At 44.1% G+C, this 23,401-nt stretch overlaps 1 protein-coding gene across 1 annotated transcript in view; it reads right to left on the minus strand.

The window, feature by feature from the left end:
* The window catches only part of PTCHD4 (patched domain containing 4), a 90,983-nt gene extending 67,872 nt beyond the window's left edge, over positions 1 to 23,111 (minus strand). The window contains exon 1 of the mRNA XM_026108692.2: positions 22,512 to 23,111. Coding sequence (XP_025964477.2) covers positions 22,512 to 23,111 — 600 coding nt within the window. The remainder of the gene's footprint in view (positions 1 to 22,511) is intronic.
* Between the last annotated feature and the right edge of the window lie 290 nt (positions 23,112 to 23,401).

Here is a 23,401-nt window from a genome sequence, read left to right on the forward strand (position 1 = left end):
TGTAATAATAACACTTAGTGGATATACGCTATTTCACATCCTTGTATCTCCAGGAAATCTACAACAGAAGATACTGACTGTCTTTCCCAAGGTCACTAGCATGGCTGGAGCCTGAACTTCAACTCTCAGACTTCATCTGTTCATCTTTCTTTCTGTCTTTCCATCTTTCTCTCTCTCTCTTTCTGTCTGTCTGTCTGTCTAATTAGCACTTCACTATCTCCATTCTCCCAGAGGACAAAAAGGCCCATCATCCATTCTGACGGCAGCTAATTCGATCCTAATCTGAGCATCTTTAAAAATGACATGAAATATAAACGACTTGATGGGACGTGATATCTGATCTTAAACAGGGGCCAAGCAAAAACCTTTGTTTGATGGAGAGTATTAAATTGTTTTATACATACTCCCCTCTCCTTTTCTGGATGCCCAAAGCTGTTTGGCAAATTCAGACTCTGAAATCAAGGTGCAGGAGAGCTAAGGACTCTCAGAGAGGTGAGAGGTGACAGACATCAAAAGCATTGTCCTCCTTTTCCTCCAGAATGATGGATTTTGCCATCTGCATTTATGCAGACCTTGCCTTGCATGTGTTTGAAAATCAGGGCTCCTTGTCTGTTTGGAGTAAAAATCACTCATGTTGAGAGGATGGATGCGAAGAAAACCCCTTAACCACCATCTGCAGTATTTCATGCTAGAAATCTTTCTGTAAAGGACACTTGAATACCCTAAGTATCCTTAACATCCTAAAAAGCTATAAAAATTTGGCTTACTCCAAAGCTGAGCACAGGATCTTACAGGCTAAACAAAAACTGCTGCTACTACTGAGCTAAATAGCCTTTACTCGTGTGATAGTAGGCATAGATCCTCTGCAAATACAGCCCGGAGGAGTACTAGTAATACTTCCTTATCATTAAATTACCGTGGGACCTTCTCTGTTTGCCTAATGATTACAGCACCACCGCTGAAATCACGACTGAACGCACTGCCTGGTCCTGGTTGGTGCCAGCTCGCTCGCACCCCTCCTCTGCTCCCGTGTGATCCGGCAGTGAGCCATGGGCAGGGCTCCTTCTCCTTCCTGCTCCGACTGACACCAACATCTGCTGACTTCCCTCTCACGGCGATGCTGGAGAACTTACGTTTTGGGGAGAGGTAAAAGCAGTGTCATCTCCTGCTGTCCCACCACCCCATGCAGTGGAAGCCAGGGCTTACAAAAGGGTTGACATCTATTTTAGGTCCCTGACAAGGAGCAGCAGAGCCCTGATACCCAACATCCAGATCATTCTTATCCCAAGTGTATTCTCAGGATCGTCCTTAGCAAGTTTATTTATATTTTGTTTTTTAACTGCCACCTGTTATCAACTGGAGTGATGGATAATTATTAAGCTACATTATAGAAACGTTAGAATAAAGCATACAATGCTGGTTAAACTCTGTTTTATCTTAATAGTTTAAAAATATTCTACAGAGGGCAATCAGGGATGTCTGTTGAAATATATTGTGTGATAAGTGTTCTAATGAGATCAATGCTGTTGTTTCTCCCCATGATAAGGACATCCCTACTCTACCAAATGCACCTCAGACTGAATATTACACTAAAATCGACAGAGGTTAAGACGAAGTGAGTTGTTTTAGTTCACCTAAAGTTTTCAAGGTTTAAAAAAAAAAATCCCGTTTCTTTGAAACATCATTTAAAGTTTAAAATATTGAGTTGCTCCATCCTCCCTTTAGCCTCACTGTAAAGCTTTGGAGGAAAACTTTCTTTTTTTTTTCCCCCAGCTGAACTCATCTCTCTGTCCCTAGTACAGTTACCCATGGACACCTTGTATCTGTTGATCCATACTATGCAGCCACCAATTACCAACAATTCCTGAAGCACCCATTTTAAATGGTTGCGAGCAACACTGATTTGTGTCAGTGCAGCAGTTTTCCTGCCTCAGAGCTATGTAGATGCTCTCATACACCCACCATGCTGCTTGCTGTGTTTGTCCTGAGGCACTCTGGGAAAATCTGCAGCTATTCTGTATGGCTCAGCTATGGCTAGAAAGTTCAGAGCAAGTGAGCACAAAGGGCAGTTCTAGGTAAATCTGCAACTCCGATGATGGGGAATAGAGATGCAGCAATGGCCATGTGGTCCGGCCCACTCAGCAACTGGTCATCAGAAGCTATCCAGGAAATAATCCTCTAGGCCTCTGCTACAGCAGCACAATAACACGCAATTCAGTTATCTCCAGCTATTAGTCATTGGTGAGATTCAGTTCACCAGCTAGTCAACTGAATTGCTTTTATAGTCACTGGAAAGAGGCAGACACATCCAGAGGGTGATCCATCCCATCCTAAGGTAAATGTCAAAAGCAGACTTGCCCTCTGCCAGTGACTTTCTCTCTGCCTTTACCATAGAGGTACAAGAGTGCTCAGACTTGATCCATAACTTTCACCAGGCTAAGTAGTTAGGAGAGATTAACCCACCCTCGGTGACAAGATGCAAACACAAAACTAGCTGACCTCTATTGTAATAACCAGCCCATGCTGGCCCCATTACAGGTATGTCCTGAAGGTGAACAAACACAAAGACCCTGAGCCTCCTCTCGGGGAGATTATGGATTGGTAGTGTGATTTTTAAATCCTTTTAAATAACAGGTACCCAGAACAATTAAAAGGCAAAGAGAACTGTCTGGCATGTCCTTCTAATGAGTCTGGGTTCATGTTTCTTTCTCTCACAGCTTTGGATTTCTAGTTTTCAGTTGGATAATTTGAAAAGAAATCAGAAGAAGAGAAGTGTATTTCAAGAAGTATATTTAGAGAGATTTATATACTCTAGGACTAATAACACAGAATGACAGAAATGTTCCTAATGCAGATCAATTCCTTCCAAGTCAGTTAAATTATGAAGGTATTCATAAGGGTGGAATAGCAAAGTGTGACTGCTATTAGAGGACTGTTCCCTGCGGAAAAACTTTAATATGCCTGGTGTTGCACATGCCGTACTCTTGATCGGGCCACCCTACTTTGCTCCATCAGTATTTTCCCTTAGGGTTTTTAAGTTGGTCACCTCTGTCCAGAGAAGGCTTTTGAGAGGGTAAGGCTGGGGGGAAATGGAAAAGGCCAGCCCTCTATATTCGTGTTGCCCTGCACATCCCTTTTGGAGTGAAAATCCAAGATAAGCCTATTCACTCCAGGACCTGCTCGCGCCACACCGTGGCTTTCCTGCTTGATTACATTTCACCTTTATATCCTTTCTGAGCCTTCTGCATTCTTTGTCCTTCAAGCTCTTCATTGCTTGACTGACTCCTTCACTTCCAAGGTCAAACACCTCTTTGATTCATCTCAGATCCCAGCCCAGATTATCTGAGAAAAGAGCAATGGATTTACTGCCTGGTTCAGTCCACAGCACAGTTTTGTCTTTGGCTGCCCTAAACTGCACCCATGCATCCAAGCACACAGTGGTGTCCTTGAAGATGCTGAGCAATATCCATGCTGGCTGTGGTTACACACGTACCCTCTGTGGGGAAGGGTATTGGGAGGTGGGGGATTACGGATGGTACAGTCAGGACTTCTAGCACTGAGAGATGATTCCTGGGGACTGCTGGCCTCTCTGTCTTTTTTCTTCTTGTGCCCTCAACTGGGAGCAGGATCCCAGCCACAGCAGTAAAGTAACTCCTGCTGCTGATAGTTCACATAGTGGCAGGAGAATGGGTGGCTACACCCTGGCCTCGAGCAATGGATGCAAGGGTGAAGGACAAGGCTGGTTTCAGGTGCCCAGCAGATGAGGGAGTGACCCAGATGGTTTGCAAGGTGGGAGAGGGGGCCCTGTGGCAGGTGGCTCAGCACCGTTGCTCTCAGTGACACCAGGTCACCTTCCACAGGAGGTCTGTGTCAGCAGGACCTCTCAAACCCTGGGTGAGTTTCCACATATAAATCTACCAGGTCAGGTCTTAAAATCTGCTGTCCTCTCATTTCCAACAGGCACAGAGCCATGGCTCCCTCCCCGCCTGTATATTGTCCTTTGAGTTTGCGTTCTGCCTCGTCCAGGATTGCAAGCCCTCGAGGTGGTCACCTTGGGCTCAGCCCTCTGCTTCTGACAGCCTTTCACCATGAGTGTTGCTTCACTGGTATCACCGAGCAAAAAGTCACGTTGCTTCCCAGCACCATAGCCCCTAAATCCCCCAGGATGAAGGATGACGGTAAAAATAATCACCACAAACCAGCACAGAGATCTCCCTGCCCATTCACAAATGAATTAACGTCTGAGGCATTGCTATGGACAAATTAAGCAGATGAGGAGTGTGCTCTGAGGAGGGATTTATGTAGCAAGAAAATGGTCAGCGGTGCAAAAGAAGTGGGGGTGGCAGTGGTAGTGAAATAAAAGTGGGGTTAAGGAGCCTGGAGGTGGGAACAGAGAGGGAGCCAGCAAGGGAGGAAGTATGGGCTGAGGGGGAATGAAAGCAGCAGTCATCACTGCAGCTGGCTGTGGAAACCTGAGCACCTGGGAGAGGGTGGGAGCAGGGGCTGAAGAAGCGGGAGCAGGTTGCTTTGCCATCCCCTCGCACGAAGCAGAGCGGGCTCTGCCGCGCGGTGCCCTGTGCCGCCGTGCCAGGCGGGAGCAGCCGGGCACAGCCCTGCTCGGGAGCGCGCTGCACTGCAGTCTCCGCTCCGGCTCTGCTGCCTTCCCATCCCCCTCCAGCCTCGCTGCTTCCCACCTCCCAGCGCTGCCCTGGGCAGTGCAGCAGCACCCGCCGAAACCCGCCACTCAGAGCCAGGCTTCGCCATCCTCGGCTGACCCCCACCCTCCAGCAGGACGGGGCATTTCAGCCCCACCAGCTGTACTTCACACTGCAAGTAGCACACGTGTTATTTCTTCCCGCCAGCGCATATCTGCTCCCAGACTTCCAGTTCGCGTCCCCTGCACCGCTGCACCCCGGGGCCCATTGCAGGACCCGTGTTTGGAGGGACCGATAGAGCATGGGAGGGTCCAAACCCCGTCCCAGCTCCGGAGCGCTCCCCGCTGGGCTGTGGTAGGTTGATGTGCAAAGGGGTTAGCAGGCTGGGCGGAGGGAAGGGGTGGCACCGATAACTCGAGCTCTGTTTCAGAGAAGATGCAGGGACTCAGTTCACAGGTCTGTGGCTTCCTCTCACCATGCACAGGAGCCTCAGCCGCATCATTGGAGATTTGCATATGTGGCCCTGCACTATTTGCACCCTCCGGATAGCCGTGATTTGGAGCTCTGCACTGAAGCAGAGATAACGGAGCAGAGTAGCTGCAGGGATTACTAGCAGTAACTGTTTTCCTTGTTTCAGAGCAACATTTCTCCTCTTCTGTTTCTTTCCCACCACCAGCTGAGGTGTTGGGATTTCCCCAAGAACTGCTTTGCTATCTCAGCACCTTCATGCTTCTCCACATTACCAAGCAGAGCAGAATTCACATTTTTATGTATTTACTTCCTGCTTTGCTACAGACCTTTGCAGGAAAGTGCTGCATGGCTTTAGGAGGGGAAATGCAAGCTCCTGCATTGCAGGACACAGTTATGGCTATCCAGCTATGCAAACTGGGACCACGTCGCACCCTCTGCCAGTTGCTTAGCCAGGAAGAATTCAGTTACCCGCGTCCAATTAAAAAAGTTGAGCTCAAGTTGAGTGCATAACTACTGCTCCTCCAAGGGACTTTGTTTGTGCCAAGGAGAAACGTAAGAATGAATCACTAAGGAAGGAGCATTTAGAACATGGCCAAGGAAGATGTGCAAAACACCAGTATTTGGATATATATATTAAAATACAGTTGTACACCTATGCAGGAATGTGTATAAAGAACACCTTTACCAACTTTCATATTTAAGAAACTGTAGGAATCTAGAGCATGAATACTTAATTTTAAAGAATACTCCGTATTAACTCTTATTTTGTTCACAGCTCAAACTCAATGCTAAAAAGGTTCAAAGGAGTGGAAAAAAAGAAGAGAACATAAGAACACAAAAGTGCTTCTTCGGAGCAGGCCAATGGTCCATCTATCCCAATTTTCTGCCTCCACACATGTCTAAAGCATGGCACATCAACATTGTGTCTTCCATAACGTGGATGGAAGACTCCATTGCGGTTTTTATGAGTATTGTGGATTTTCTTGCCCTTTTACAAAGGAAAGAGTGAAATGAGCTGCTGGAGAGGGGAAGAAAGGACGTGCATGTCCAAATTTGAATTAAGAAATCCTCTCTCCCAACTGCAGGAATCTGAATGAAACAAGCATTAAAAATAAGGAAAATTAAAGACGCTAAAGCTATCTTGGCCCCAGTGAAATCCTAGAAAGTTTTATTATTTATTTCAAAAGGGCCATTGCTTTCTCCACGTGGGTGTAGATATAACAATATTCCACCAAAATTCCTTCTATCTTTTGTGATGTCCTAATCTTAAAGCTTTCCTGAAATCCATAGTGTTATAAGCTAAACAAGAACCTAATTCCTAACATGAAAAAATCTGCCAAAAACATTAAAAATAAATAAAACCTCCTTTTCTGCCTTCTTTCCATATCAAAAAATAAAAAAGCAAAAAGGCACAAAACTGTCTGTAAAAATTCACCATATACTGAAACTAAAGGGTGTCTGGGGGACAAGAATGGCAGAGAGTAGTTGTCCCTAAAAGGAGATCCTAAAAAGGGATCACAAATTTTCACTGACAGGTCCATAGACCCTCTCTCTTTGTGTGCATCCCCCTGTGCCCCTCTTCTAACCATTTTCGCTACACTGTCTGAAGTCCAATATACACAAGAAATAGGAATAAAACCAGAAACTAAAGGAAATGGACCTGCGTGGTTTTATAACTCCATCTGAAGAAAATGTTAAAAAATAAACAACAGAGAACAAAAAGTGAGGAGTAAAGCTAAAGTTTCAATAATGACACAGAAAATGATTTTTTTTTCTTTTTAAATTATGTTTTATGTTGGCAAACATCTCTATTTTTTTTTCTCATCTCTGCTCTTCCTGATTTCTCTGGGGACCAGCAGCCAAAGTACTGAACTGTTGTGATAATGTTTTATCAAAGGTAAGAAAAGAGGAAACACTGAGAATCAGACAGAGCCAAGTGTGATATGGTAAGATTTCTGGGCTAGCGTGGTTTTGAGGCTAACTTCCAGCCAAGCTTCGTGCAGTTTGCAAGCTTAACAAAGCCCTGGCTTTGAATGCTGGTTGCTGCTGTATCTATTACCCCAAGTCCTACTTAGGGATTGTCACTTTTATGGTACTCAATAAGAGTATAACAAGGTACCGTGCAAAGCAGCTAATATTAAGGACACTTAACACTTCTAGCTGAAAATTTCTCCTTTTTAGGGGATAATTAATCAGTCTTCCTTTTTTTTTTTTTTTTTTTTTTTTTTTTTTTTTTAATCTCAAACTTGGCATTGTGAAGTAGTTTCTCTACCCTGAAGCATTCCCCCTTCCTTCTAGCACACACTGGTTTTTAATGAGTTTGGCCATTGATTAGCCAGAGAGAGCCAAAAAAATGTCTAGTTTCAGATGCTTTTCAATTTTTTTTCTGAACATTGGACCAGAATCCAGAAAGGAGGAGTGAGAATGAGGCATTTAAGTTGGCCTGTATTTATGTGCTAAAATATAACTTATGCTGTGATTCTGGATCTGCATATGAGGTAGCTCACTCCCACCCAAGGTACTTTTGAATTCAGCAAGTTCAAAGAGATTTTTCAGTCAAAATATGAATATCAGCAAGCTATTTTTATTTTTACAAAACCTGTCCCAAGATCACCTTGTAAAGCACACCCCTTGTTATAAAATCTTTTGTTCATACTAGGCCATAATGCTGAATGTGGTGTCATGTGTGCTTCCCTAATATATTATTTTTTATTAATAGCCTGATTTGAAAAAATAAAGCTTGTGGCATTATCTCCACTCTGGGATGCTCGTTGTCTCCCACCACGGAGAGGTCCCCCACTGGAAGTTGGCTGACATTTTGAGGGCCAGCATTTCTTTATTCCTTCAGCCATAATCCGTGGGAGTGGGCATCTTTCATGCCAAGTCTCAGACGGCACGATCAGCGATGATAAGCAAGTGTTGAACAACAGCATGCAACAACCTGAAAATTCTGCATCAGCTCAAAACCTTTGTCAAGAGGTTGCTAGAGCTGTTAACAATTGCCGCTTATCACACTCCGTGTGCTGGGAGCAATTTGTCTTGATGCTCCAGCGTTTTTGCGCTGCAGAGGACTGGGAGGACCTACATTAGACACAGCAGATGCTGAGGGTCCAGCTAAGACTGATCACCACCAAGGTCTGGCATGGTCCGGGGCTTTACTGTGCGAGGTGCTGTGCAAACACCCAACTGGAGGAGCTGCCCATGCTCTGGAGATCTTCCCATCTGATGCTGGAGGCCCTTTAATCACTATATTTGACAGCAAAAGCTGCTGATGCTGCCAAAAGAAGGGTCCCTTCCCTCTCATTCCTGAGCAGCAGGTTGTGTGGCATGTGGTGAACTGGACTGGCGAACCGATCTGGGTGAACACAAACTCAGCAGGAAGGAAGACAAGACTGCGTCTCCTCCACGCTGCCAGCTGGCTCAGGGATTCTTTATTTCTTGTCCTCAGATCCAGTAGTCTGGGGGTGGTGATATCTGCTTTGCCACACCTGAATAATTCCAACCTCAAGGTGGCTGTATTTCACAGCTGAGTATTTGTCCTTTAGTGCAAGCACACAGTTGCTATTAACTTCAAGCAGAGTTTCTGATTGGGATGTGTCTCCTCAACCAGAACTAGACTATAAACGTGAAAAGCCAGGATTTAGACTCTGAGGCCCTGAATCACCCTCCCTAACTAAGCCTTCCAAATTAGGAATGCTGGTACTATTGGGCCCCCCTTTAGGCAGAACAGAAAAATGAGGCACCTCCAGAGGGCAAATTTCATCTTATATGGGCTGAATCTCATACTTAGGGTGCTTAGTCCCCCTAAAGCCTGGGATGACTCAAACCCTAATTTAAGTAACTTCATTAAATGCTTAATTTTAAGTTATATATGTTCCTACATTTACGTTAATGTAGTGCTATTCTTAAGAATGAGTTCAAGATATCAAGAAGGATGAATATTTAGTTACTGTGTATAAGCACTTCGGAAGAAATGTTGTATATTCATTGTATATAGTAGTAATAATAAAAAAGCCTTTTGAACTTATCTGGGACAATTCCCTGTAAGACTTCAAAACATTTTTCCCAAATAGACATTTTAAAGTTAGTTTCATGCAATATATGTTAAAAAAAAGAAGGCTTTTCAAAGTCCCCTGGAGTGCAAAGTGATTTTGCAAATTATATTAGCATAATCTATTTGGAAAGGTTTTTGTTCTGGCAAAACAGGGAGAATTGGCCTATTAATATAAAACAAAAATGTTGCAGATGGTGGGACTTTGTGGTAAACTAGCCACCTTTTGATGTCAAAGAAATAAATATTTAGGGAAAATACTGATGAAATAAGCCAAAGAGTAATCAGATAGTAAAATATTGCCAGATAGAATCTCAGCATTTATCTGCATAATCTCAGTCTCCCACTGCAATAAACTGCCAATATCTGGCAATCTATTTTACAGGAGGATGGCATTTAATTCTAGTTCCTCCTGTGAAAGCTAATTCCTTATTCAGATGAATATGTTTTAGATCTTTTGCAACTGTCTCATGATAATTTTCAAAAGAAAGCCCTGTCAGAGATTTGGTGAGAGACAACACTGCAGTTGGGTAGAGAGGCAGAGCAAAAGCCTGGAATTTCCCTATAAAATAACACTGATAAGAGTTCTCTCAACTTGGTGCAAATGCAGAGTATTCCCTAGGTCATTCAGAGATATTTTACCCAACATAAGTCTGCTATAAAGATCACCAGATTTAGCATATTCCTCTGCTTTGGAAAAATTGGTGGATTTTTTTTTTTCCAGTGATTTGAAATGAATGCAGGGTAGGATTCTTCTCACCTGATTTTAACTGGCTGAAAGTTAAATGCACAAGCTAAGCATTCCCTCTGTGGTCCATGATGTCTCCAAGGGACAAGTCCATCCCCTCCTGCTGTAGGTGCTTAGAATAGAGGGAACGCATTGTTTCGGGGCTGCACCCTTCTCTCTCCCCTGACTATACATTACACCTAATTTATATTAGGCGACTAACATAAAAAGGTTGCAATCAGGAGAAACTTATCCCATCTTTGGTATCTGAGATGAGCTGTCCCACGCTGACTTTCCGTACGAGCCTCCACAACCCGGCACATGTGCACGCGTGGTGGCAGGGCAGGGTCGTGGTCTGACTCCATGGACCAGACCAGGCACCATCCGCTGCGGCAATCGTGCTGATGCTGTGCATATTTGCCAAGAAGAAGAGAAGCAGCAGAACTGTCCCAGCTGAATCTTTTCAACTACTCTGCTCAACTGAGCTTTAAGACTCTGCCTACGAGAATTTTTCTCTAGCACAACCACAATCTCAGTAATGAACAAAAAAATTCAAGAGGGACAAAATGAAGCTAATTGCCGACCTTAGGGGTGTGAGGGTGTTTGAATTTGAAGTCCTGGGAAGCAGTCCTCTACAGTCCATCCAGTGAACAAGACTGGAAAAATTACCACGAAAGCACAACATGGCAAAACAGCTTCAAAGCTGGCCCATCTAAAATCCTGCCAATCAACACAGAACTACAGCAGAAGACTGAATTCATTTCAGAAAGATAACAAAAGGACAAAGGCAACACAAAATTTATCAAGGCTCCACTGATTATTTAACATGTTATTTAAAGCTTCCAAAGCACTGTTCAAACTCAAGATATGGAGTGGTCTTTTCCTACAGAAAGTGGGCTCCGAAAAGAGGAAAGATAAAGGGCTTTGACATGTCCATAATCACAAAGCAGCGTCAGAGTCGGAAATAGGATAAGGTGCCCTATCTGCAGGGGCAGCAAAATCCCAACTCTAACATCAACTTTGTCTCTGACTTTGGTCAAATCATTTAAACATTGTATCTTGAATCCAGCATCTGAAAAACTCAGTTAATAGGAATCTGTTTCTAAAGGGTGTATGGGGAGGGCCTTAGATTGCCCTGTGGGGAGCAGAAGCTAAAGAAAACTATTCAGAAAATTGTTTTACTTTCTGCTCAGGTTTCTAACTGCTCCGGTTCTGACTGTGTAAATTCTCTGACTCAGCTGGTGCTGACAGCTCCTCCCTGTTTAATATTATCTGTGAATTTCATTCCTGTGCAATTCAATTCCACTTCCCGATAATTAATAGAGATGTTAGATGAGACCAGACCTAACACAAATTCTCTAGATACCCTGCAAGATACCTCCCATAAACTTGTTACATTATCATTTATCATGATTCTTTCTTTATAGTCTTCCAGCCAGTTTCCAACCCACATGACTGATTTCCCATCCAAGCCAATCTGAATTAATTTTTCAATTAGGATCTCCTCATAATCCTACACTGGCCAAGGAATGGGCTAGACTGACCTTATAAACCTTTCAGATTTCTGACTTCTCGATGTTATGATGAAGAGGTTTGCGATTGCCCTCTTGGACTGAATTTTTCCAGCTGCGCCATAGCATGCCTTTACAGGGGAAAGCCAGTATAAGGGAGAGGAGCATCTGAGTCACAGCAGAATATGAATATTTGAATACTTTGTCCCACATCAAAATCACCATCCCACTCTTTAGAGCATCCCTTCATAAAACAGCATATGAAGTGCTGTCCTTTCTGTCCACTGTTTTCTCCTCGAAATAGGAAAGACCCAATTCAAACTGGTCTTACAGACAGAGCAGTCTAAGGGTGTTCCTGATTCCTTGAGTTTTTTCTGGGCTGTTCTTTACTCTGGTTACCTTTTATTCAGCTGCTCTAAAGTAAGGAAAAACATGTTCTATTCTGCCCTTTTCCTTTCCCTGTCATTTTTACTCCTTCAGAGAGTGGTTGGGTTTTCCACAAAAAAGTATCAGAATCATTCCTAAAGGAATATTGTTCAGATCTGTTAAGCAGTGACAAATGACCTGTTTTAACTTTCCCTTTGAGGTGGAGTATTCTGATGAAAAGGCCATTGAACATACACAAGTACAGTTGGTATTTATGTAACATATTTTATCTTCAAGGATGCCATACTTCTCCTTGTCGCACCTCCAAAATGTTACACTAGCGGCAAGATGGTAAAAGCTGTAACGATACAAGCCTTAATCTCTTAGGAGAAAAAAAAAACCCTTTTCTTTAAAATTAAATTCTCCTCAAAATTAAAACATCATGAAATACTTCAGGAGAACAGGGGAGCTCTTAAGTTCATCAGACTTGTGAATTTTATTTTTGGAGATGTACCTAAAAACTAATACTTTTGCTATTCTTGAAGCTTGAGGAAAGAATATATTGGAAAGACATTTGTAAATACTCAAAATGCTCGTGTTTCTTTGCTGGCGTCCCAGCTTTCTATGTAATTTGCAATGACTGATCTGTTGTGCATCAGCTGGTTGATCAGTGGTTTTTATGCAACAAATAGAAAATAAGTTAGACACAGGAAAATTAATACTAATTAAGAAAGAAACACCACAGGTGGAGCTTTAATATCGCACCACACAAATACTCCTGAAGAGAAGCATCTTTGCCATATGGATTACAAAGTATATTTGGTGTAGTCTCTTCTGGAGGATATTTTGTACTCATCTGTGAATCAAATCTCACTCAGTGGAATGTGAGTCAAAAATACAAGTCAAGTCAAATGTGAGTTCTATGGAGAAAAACACGGATGACTATTTCTGTGTTGTGTTTGCTCAGCATTGAATTTGAGAATGTATTTAGATAATGGGTCAAAGCTAATCATGGAAAATGGTTAGGAAAAGGAGATTTGTATTTAAGTCTCAGGCCCCTTCAAACAAGAGATCAGGTTGCACAATGAAGTACTGCTAACAAAATCTTTCTTTGTATTGAACTGCAGTGTTTTACAAACCAAATATGCTTGTAAATCTGCATGCAAGGATCACTCGGCCTGTCATGCCAGGACAGAGATGTCTCTTGCTGCACACCGGAGCAGCATACAGCAAACTCAGCCTCCAGATATTGGTTACGAAGCCTGGGAAGTGGATGGAGAATCTATTTCAGAAAAGATTTAAAGATTTCCAAGTTTGTTTGCATCTTAAATCAGAATGAACTCTCTTTCCCCAGATTCTGAAATTCTGCACAGGAAAAAGTTCTGAGAATAGTTTCATTTCAGAGCAAGTGAAAACATTTTATTTTAAAGCAATATTTTTGTTTTGATTTTGTTTCTTTTGTATTCTAATCTACAGAACAATGTGAGAATTTTTGTGGACATGTCAAAATGAAACATTATTAGAACCTGCCATTCTCTTTTCTCCCTCCAAGGCAAAATTAAGGGCAAGATAGAAGGTTTTACGGGAGGTTTTGATTTCAGAATACTGTAACTTCTGATAGAAAATGATCTAGCTGAAGTTTTGTGGGCCCACGCTACATGCAACACAGACAAGTGATTTAGCACAAAAGCAGCAAAACAGCCTGTGGCCACTTCTGAATCATAGTGAACTTTACATAGCTGTTCACACCCATACCAAAACACACCATGTGTGTGGTAAATTTAGCACTTCCCCATCAGCGTGACAACACTTGTCTTACACTGGTGGAAACAACTACACAAGGTGCAAGAAAAGTGAGACTCTGTCTCATCCAAGGGCAACTTTTCTGTCTTGCTTAGGCACCTAACTTGTGCATAAATTTTAGGTGCCTACTGAACCAGTGCTACAGGTGATGTTTATGTTCCGTATATCGCTGGAGGACATTGGTTGGGCATTTGGGCTTGGCTTCCTTGTGGAGGTGTTCAGTGGCACCTCCCAGATCTCCCACTAACTGCACAAGGAATTTAACAGTGGCAGACTGACCCACTGGGAGCTTAATCTTTAATCCCAAACTAGGTACCTTAATTTGGTGGTTTAGATTACACTTAAATCCCTGCTGTGCGGCATTGTCTTCAGAGCCATGAGACAAACGAACAGCAGTGCCCCTTGTCTTCTCAGATGCCCTCAGTGCAGGCAAGCAGTCCAGCCTTGGCACCTGGGCAATGCATATTTTTAAAGAACTATTCTGGGAGATGCCTACACTTTTGCCGTCGCATATATTTGTGAAACATCACAAATTTATGGGGCTAACTCTCTTTTTCCATCTTAGTTGTAGTCCATTATCCAACCAAAATCCTTCTGTACTGTAGACCAGGTAGCAATGTGCAGGTCTCACAACCTGTGGTCTCCACATCAGCTCCCTCAGGGCTGTGCCACTTTGCCAGCAGAGTGTACTGGGTGAAGTCCTATTTTGGGTCAGAAAGCAATACCGGTGCGAAAGGCTGATCTGGCCATTTCAAGGCTGTGAAAAGCCGGGCTGCCATCTCACAGAGCTGCTGCCAGCCATGAAGACCTGGGACCATTTAGGAATTAGCCATCGAGGTGTGAGCAGAGCTAAGGAGAGAAGAAGCTGCAGCAAAATCTCTGTGGCTGACAAGAGTTACCCACTGACAAATAATTCTCAGCTTGTCCTTAAGCCAGCTCCATAATACTTTCTTATAGCTGGAAATCTTCTTTTGCCACCCAGATCACACTTGCTTTGGGTCATCAAAGTCTTCCAAGCACTTCACCCAAAGCTCCCAATCTTGCTCATGAAAGACCTAGCCAATATAAGTGTGAGGCTAACATACACCTAACGAATCCTGGGCGTCAGGGCAATGATATCCTGCATGTGATTGTCTCAGAAACATCCCAGCTCCCAGAGCTCTGCAGTACTGAGGAGCTCTGTCACTGCTTGCTCCCATCTCAGTTTGCTTCACAGCCCTTCTGCCAACCTACCAAGCGCTTCCCTTTTCTACCTATTCCCTACACACATGCCTTGCACCATGGTAGGTAAGAAAACAAAGATCAGGACTAATATAGTGAGCAACAGAGGTATAAAGATTTTATATCCAGCCCTTTCTCCATCCCGTTGCTGTCCCCTCTCTTTTCCTTCACACTACCTGCTTTCCTAAGCTGCTAAATACTTTGTTTTTACCTATTATTTAAAACTGCTTTTCAGCCCCAGAGTCTCAGCCACACACAGTGTGTCTCACTGTTTGCACCATGAGCATGCGTGGGGTTTGCAAAAATTAAAGGCTTTCTGTAGAAATGTAAGATCGAGGTCTTAAAAACTCAGTTCACTTCTCGCATAAAACCAGACAGTGGGTTTTTTTCACCACGACTTCTGTAATAATAATCATGCAGAGCTCTGCATCGGGCTCTATTATTTCTTAATAGCCGATAAGGTTTAATATGTTTATTGTTCTAAGATTAGTATTTTCAAAATGTCCAGCACACACTTCATCTATATCAGTTTCTTGTTTACCAATTAAGAAAGATATGCCTGAAACACATGCATACACATGTATGCATAAAGGACATTAAAGAATACACAAACTTTTTTTGGGGGTGCATTTATTTTTCCAATCTTCTCTTTGGAATGTTCCTCCCACTTTTACCACACACAACATACTTGATCATCAGCTAATGTCAGCTAATTTTGTTTTAAGGATCTTCTCTCCTCTCCTCTCCACTCCTCTCTGCTCCGCTCCTCAAGACATTTTTCCTGTAGCTATGAAGATTACACACATCTTCTCTACTAAGGTTCATCAATTGTATTCTCTTGCTTTGATAGCATGGTGTGATCTGAAATTACCAGACAGCAAGAACAGCAATCCATTGTGAATCCAGCCTTCACCAGTCCAGAAGAAGGAATTCAGAGTCCTCCAATAGTCTATATAGCCAGTACAGCAAGGGGCTTTGAAGAGATTTGCAAAGAAAGGAATGGGATGGGGCGGGGGGGTGAGCTTAGATGGAGAAGTCATGTTAGAGCAGAAGTCATGTTAGAGCAGAAGTCATGTTAGAGCAGAAGTGCAGTTTGAGCACACCCAGAGTAAAGCAGGCATTTTTAGCATCCTGAGCATTATAAGACCAAGTTAAGAGTTTAACTCTGAATATTTAGCAAAGGAGATGAAAAAGATTTTTCTGTCCACAGAGGAGTAGCTATTGTTGGAAGTTGGAAAAGTGTTACTGACCTTTCCACTTTCAGCAACTGGTTGACATCTAGCCCAGATTCACAGTGATGAGCAGTTGTTACAGCTGATGGGGCTTGCACTTATATCTTCCTTTTCTCTCTACCCAAACCACCTTCCAATTGCTTCTGTATTATTATTATTCACATCATGGCAAGGTCTCCAGAAGGCCTGGTACTGCATAAAAGGCCGTCGCCCCCAGGAAGAGCTGACAAAAAGTAAAGACTGGAATAGCTGGGACGGGAAGGCATGAAGCACCTGACTAAGGTCACCTGAAAGGCCAAGGGCAAAGACGAAGCTAAAACCAGTGTCTGCCACATTAGATGGGGCCGTGACCTCCATATCCTACCTTGTCTGCATTACAATATGTCTCATGGCTGTCTAATTCTCAGACTTTGTCTCTTTATGCATCTGTATAGTGTGTACTATGTTTGAACAGTAATAATAAGGTTGAGAGATCATCATATAATTGGCTCCTATTAGTAGTCCCTACTTAAAAGGACTGAAGGAGTTTGAAAGCTTTGGCCCCTATCTGCGGTCAGCCCTTCACGTAAGAGACTGAGGTATCACACAAGGTTTGCATTGCTGAATCCCTGAACAAATGGAGAATTTTCTTCTTCCCAGACATCAACACGGACACTAATCTAAGCTGTGAAAGGGAAAGGAATGAGCCATAGACCCAGACAACATACTATCTACAGCCCCAGTGGGATGAAGACAGAATTTACCCCAGAGTGGTAAGGAAAGTTAAGTTTGTAACAGGTTTCCCTGAGGAACGGCAAAAAGAGCCCCCTAAAATCCAAATTCCCCTGTTGCTTTGATAGGGCTCTGCTGTATTTCTGAGGTTTCTTTAATTTGTGACAGCTTGTCCTGGTACAAGTTAGCCCAGTTTTGCGTCTGTGGCCCAGTCAGACCTGGTCTGGCCTTCCTTTTAGGCAAGGAGGATGTTTTAACAGCTGGTCTAGCAGAGCTAAGAAAGAAAGAAGAGGAGAATTTTCCTAACCATGCCAGGAAATGCTTCATTTCTTGCCCACATCGAGCAGGCAGGCTGTCTGACCACGTCCTCAAGAGCCTGAGCTTGAAAAAGAGCTGCAATAACATCTCCCAGCAAGGACAGAGCTAACCTGCTGCAGGCACCAGCCCTGCCAGCCCTGGGGCGGGTGGGCTCGGGGGCACTCCTGCCCAGAGGGGAGGCACACCAAGTGCCCATTTTGTCATATCACGTACCAGAGGACCCTGCTCCAGTGCTCTCAGAGAGTGCAGAAACACAGTTTGAAGAACAAGAGGGTCTTGTGAGCCAGAAGAAGCTACTTGCTGTCAAACATTTTCCACCTTGCTTTCACGCTCTGTGCTCAGCCTGCCCGATCCTGTCTTGATCCGAGAGACTGAAATTAAAACTACCTGCTGCCTCCAGCCTTCCTCTCCTGATCCTCTCCCTGATCACAGTTTATAAGTATGATTTGGCTTTGTGGCTTTTGCCAGCCACAAAGCATTGCACAGGATCCTGAGCCACAGGCTTGGCTTGGGACCGGTGGTATCACAGCCGGTGCAGAGCCTCATTGCCTCAGAGGAAGCATCTGGAGGACATATGCCCAGCAAAAGCTGGTCTCTGGAGTGAGCGTAATCTCACACATTGAACCAGCTTCACAGAGGGAGCAATCAGTTTGTGGATATTACTGATACGCACATGCCTACTCTGGTCCAAGGGGGCTTATGTACCCTCTGCCCCATGTCAGTGGCTGGTGCCTCAGAGTCATCTAAAGAGGGACTAATTTTAGACTAGCAGGAATGACTCCCTGAATGCAAATGGAGCAAGACTCATTTAAAAGTACAGCTGTTCGCATGAGAACAATTGAGAATCTGGCCAGTAGTGAATCTGCAATTGTAGGTTTCGAGATGCTAAATGCATGCAAGTAACTTTTCTACTTAAGCAATAAAGCATTCAATATTCAGCTGATGTGCTTATCACAATTGTGGTAATAGAGATGTCTGTTTTATTGGCTGCCGTTTAGCCTAGTGTTCATAAATGACTGGTATTTAATTAATTGGAGGCATTATTAAAAAAAAAAAAAATCCGCTTACAAAGGCTCCTTTTAACCAGCAGTTGCCACATTCATTCTGATCTCAGATAGGTAAGAAATTCTAAGTTATCATCTTTTCTCAGAAAAACTAGGAAATAAACATGAAAAGAAACAGTAAAGGTGAAACAGAAGAAAAAAATACTTGTGAGCTTGTATTTTTCTCCAGGTTAGGGCCGTGTTTTTAGTGTTTTATTTTACTGAAAATGACAGGAAATTTGCTGGGGTTACCAACAAATCAGGGTCAAAAAACAATCTATCTCCTTCCTCGTATCTGACAGAATACACCAAGTAATCCCACTGTAATCAATAATTCTGTCTATACTAGTAAATAAAATGTACCACGGACCATACTCTGGCCCTGAGGGCAAGGGCACAACATATCCATGCAGATGCACTCTTTTATCCCCAAAACAGAGTCGATGTACTGGGATTGGACCCTGATGCATGCTAGCTCCCAAGCCATGCCAATATCCTGGAAGACTGCCCGCTGACAAAATTTCTGCCAGGGACCACACTTGCAATTTAACAGTTTGATGATTGAGGGTCAGTGCTCAGTGTAGACTTACCCCATCTTTGGGATTAGGGCACAATCCAGACTTCAAGTACAAGAATATTGCTATGTTGCCCGGGCTGGGGAAAGCACAAGCAATCTTGCTCCAGGACTTAAGGAAAAGACTCCCTCCAAGACTCCACACAACCAGCTCTGGTTTCCTGCTCTGCCACAGTCTATCGGTGTGACCTTGGGCAAGTCACGCCTCTGGCTGGGCTGCAGACTGCAGCGTAGCATAACAATAACCATAAACAAGCTCGCCAGGGTCCCGAAAGCAATGGGAGCAGGCGTGTCTGTACAGCTTGGTTTACCTGGCCTCTCAGAATAAACTAGCCTGTGGTGGCCACTCCATTGCCACAGCAGAAACAAACCCTTCTGAGATATCTGAAACTATGCTGCAGACTGCACTGTGGAGGTACCTCGCTCCTCCACTGTCAAATGGATAGAACAGGACTTCCCTAATGACAGAGGGCTTGTGAAGATAGATATATCCAAGACTGTAAGCTGTTCCAGTACTACAGCAAGTAACAATTAAATGATCATTACCCTTCACAGACAGATTTTCCCAGGAAAATCCAAGCAGTTTCATTAGATTTTGCAGCCCCCAAAACAGCTGTTTCACCACCAGAGCAGTCTGCTGAAACCTGCTCGTACTGCTCGCACAGAGCTCCCATGCAAGATCTGGCAAGAGTTCACTTACAGTCAGCCTTCAGCTGGCCTGAGCTAATCTAATAAATTTGGGCTCCAGCAGGAGGCAAGAAGAAGGACAAAGTGTGAGTGACTCACAGCACTTGAGGGGAAAAAAGGAAAAAAAAAAAAAACTACAAGAAGCTTTTACAACTCTCAGAGAGGGGCCAGAATGGTTTGAGATTGTCATTTTGGGTCTCAGACAAGTACAGGTTGACACTTGCCCCAGGTCAGCTGCAGACTAAGCACATCTGGGACACCTTCCCAGTTTGCAAACCCACTCTATTGTTCTTGGAAGAATTTTATTCAATCTGAGGCCATTATTAGAAAACAAGACATGGCAAAATCTATGAGTATTAACTAAGCAACATGGCCTTTGAGAATGTGAGTGAACCTGGAAGACCCTGGTGAGTCCTTGTGGCTGCAGGGAAGTTTAGCTGAGAAAGATCCCAGGGACATGGACTAATAAGTGTGATGAGCTTTGCTCCATACTGAATAAAGGTAGCCAGGTTTAGCCCTCTGTTTTGCATTCCCATTAGGTCCAGCTGTAACTGGTTTTTCCTTTCATGATTCAAGTTAAAAGAAATAAAAAACCCTCTCATAATAACTGCCAAAGAGATTGCTCCCTTGCAGGTACAGCATCCAAGGTATTTCTGTCTAAACACAGCCTGACAACATCAGTGCAAGCGGCAGAGGCCTGGGTTTCCGCAGCCCCTGCTCAGAGGTGCAGAGAGGGGAGGCAGCAAATACGCCCAGAAGCCCAGCTCAAACCGGGATCCTGGCCATGGCTTGAAGGAGATCAAGAGATGTTCACCCACAGTTTCCTAACACTGCCACCTTGGTAGAAAGGGCACAGAGGTGATGGAGAAAGGAGCTCGCCAAGCAAATTAATCCATGCGAAGGAGCAAAAGTAATTTACTCCCAGCAGCTGGAGCCAGAAAGACCGGAGGAGTAGGCTTTCAGGATGCTCGGTCGCTGAAGGCCGGCCCAGGTTGACCACAGCACTGCAGATGAGCCCTTACCAAATGGGAAAGAAAAAGCCCTGCCAAAGTGTGTTTCTGGAGTGGCTCATGCTTTTCCACTCCAGCTTCCTCAGCAACACCAAAAACTCCCTTTTCACAGAAACTGATTGTAATCGTTAGCTTTTCTCTAAAGTGCAGTCACAGATTTTGGCTGCTTTACCTCCCCTTACTGAGAAGTGGGTAGAAAGTCCCCAGCTCTGTCCAACTTTAAAAGTAGATACTTAAGGGCATAGATTCCTTCACTTGCAAAATGATCCGCAATAACTACATGAGGGTTTAGAAGTGCCAGGATTCAGCATCCCTCAGGGTCAGAACTTCATGATGTAGGAAAATTCTCCTCTGTGTTAATTTTCTACCTATCACTTATATTCCATTAAAACGCTAATCCGGGACACGTTCCATGCTACTTCTATTTTCTCTTTTCAAACCAGGGAAGCTATATGAACTGTCCGGATTAAAAAAAAGAAAAAAAAAAAGAAAAAAAGCAAAGAGCAGATGACCCCATCTAATTTTCACAGGCTCAGTTAGGGTTTCTCTACACAAGGAAATTAATCTGGATTAGGAGAGGCAGAATGACTATTTCTTTATCAGGCCAATTGCTGACAAAGTTTCTGCAGATTATCAGTGTCTCCACTGAATTAGCTTAATCCTGATTTTAAAAGTAACCAAAATGGAAAGAAGACACTTTTATTGTGTAATAGCAGGACTGTCTTCACAGTGAAATGAAAGACACAAGGTGTTCAGGGATATTTAATCCAGGATAACTCCCTGCATTTCCTAGCACTCCTCGCGCTCAGGACTTTCGGGTAGCGGCAAGGACATCTTTGCAGTTCCACGCACTCAACCCAAACAGTCACAACTCCACACAAAGCAATTACCATAACATCTAGCGCAATGGGACCAAATCCCAGGCGTCTCACCCTGCCCTTTTCCTGAACCAAAAGGGCCAATAAAATCAATCTATTTCTTGGTTTCTGTTTTTGGGGCGAGGAATGGATTTGGTTTTTTTGCCTGGTAATTGAGGAGTAGAAAACAAATGATAACTTCAGGATCTGGCCAGGACTTGCTGCGACACTGCCTCCCTCATCCCCAAGGATCTCTGACAAAAAAGGGGACAGGTATCTGCTAGGAGCCTCTCTGGCTTAGAAGAAGGACAATATCCTTTTCCCTAGGACCTGATCCATGCCTAACTATGTGCCACCAGATTTTGTTAAACTCGGTTAAATAAAACCTGCTCCTGGTGCAATGCTTAGAGGAGGCTGGAGATTTGCTATAATTTGTGGAAACTTCTTCCACCAGCTGCCTGCAAACTTTGCACCTAATTTGCTCACAGCAGGTTAGTCCTGCTGAACTGGACTGGTCCCGATGAGAGGGAAAGCTGGCGTGGGTTTGCATGCCAGGGAAGCATCCCCGAGATCATTTGTACTGAACTGTTTATTCTTGCAATTGGAAAGACTGAAACTTCTTTCACCTTTTACCTTGTTTCGCCTTTGCTGGAAGCCTGATGGGATCCATCCCAAAACTCCAGCCCATCCATGAGTGGCAGAACTAATTATTTTCACACTGAGAGAAAAAATTCCACCTCCCTTCCCCTTCTTTGCATGCAGGTAAAGAAAAATAAAAAGACAGCAGGACACCTGAAATCGCTCCTGGCCAAGCCTGCTGCTTCTACAGCACTCACAGAGGCAAGGAGACACAGGAGCTCACAGTGCATTTGAGGAATGCCTTTTCTGGCCATGTTAAAGACAAATTGCCCTACTATGGCAGGGGGGTCAGAATAGGTGTTAGTGAAACCCCAGCTTTCAATCCTCCACCAGGTTACAGACCTCCTGCCCCTTTTCCATGAGGCATTAACCCTTCAAGGCATTGCAAGGTCTCACAGTCCCAAAGCTGTTCTCCACTCACTGCTCCTCCGGGTTTGTCAGCGTACAGTCCCCCCACCCTCCCTCCTCGCACCGAACAAAAGCAAGGCACCAGTTTCAGCTGCTTCCCGAGGAAAGCTCACATCACACATATCTATATATAGAGAGATAGATATGATTATATTTCTTTTTGCTGTTTAGGACAAGAAATGAAGTGCTGCCTCTTTAATTGGCAAAAGCATGCAGTAAGAGCATACCTTTAATTTAGTGTTGGGATAGCTCACTTGCACCCTGGCTGTTGTCTTATTGGAGAGGGCAGCCTGCCTCAGATCCTCTAGCACTGAAATAATATCATCCAGCACGCATTTCTTATCCTGATTTCTCAACACACACAGATGGGAAAAAGTATAATTATAGCCTTTGTAGTTCACCTTCATTTCCAGCACAGCTCGGTGGATCTGCAGGATCACATCAGCCTGATGCAAAATATTGCCTCCGGGTTTGGAGAGGAGAATCACCCTGCCATACCTCCCCGGGGTGTGCAAGTCCGAATATAGCTGGCTTTTGGATTGATCGAGGGAGAAAAGGCTGCTGGCTAAGCTCCTCTCGATCTTGGCCAGGCTGTGGCTGGGGGCTACCAGGCTCTCCAGGTCAGTGTCAGGCTGGAAGCGGTTGAGCAGGCTGAAGCCGAAGATGATGGTCAGGACTGCGGGCACAGTGAGGAAAAACACCGGATGCCTGCTCACGAATAAGCCCAGCTTGTAGAAAAACGACTGGAGCCCTCTGTGTATCACCTGCCGCAGCATCCTCCACCAGATCCAGCCTGCAGATGCTCCTGGCCGTCTTAGAAAGCACATGTGACATGTGTAGCTCCTTACCCCTTCCTGTCAGTTCCCCTTTCTCTCTCCCTCTCTCCCTCTACTACTCCTTTAAAAGACTGCAGCAAGTTGCAGCAAGACGGCCAAATATTGATCAATGGTGTGTGTGTGTGTGTGCGTGTGTGTGTGTCGGGGGTGGCAAGGACCGGGGGGGGGGGTCCTTGCTTCTTTTTTTTCCGCTCTTTTTTCTTTTTTTTCTCCCCCACCTCCAGCCAAGCAGCATCGCCCCCCCGCCCGGGTGCCCCCCTCTCGGCGGCGAGCTTCGGGCG

The sequence above is a fragment of the Dromaius novaehollandiae genome, chromosome 3 (assembly GCF_036370855.1).
Source record: "Dromaius novaehollandiae isolate bDroNov1 chromosome 3, bDroNov1.hap1, whole genome shotgun sequence".
Taxonomy (NCBI): Eukaryota; Metazoa; Chordata; class Aves; order Casuariiformes; family Dromaiidae; genus Dromaius; species Dromaius novaehollandiae.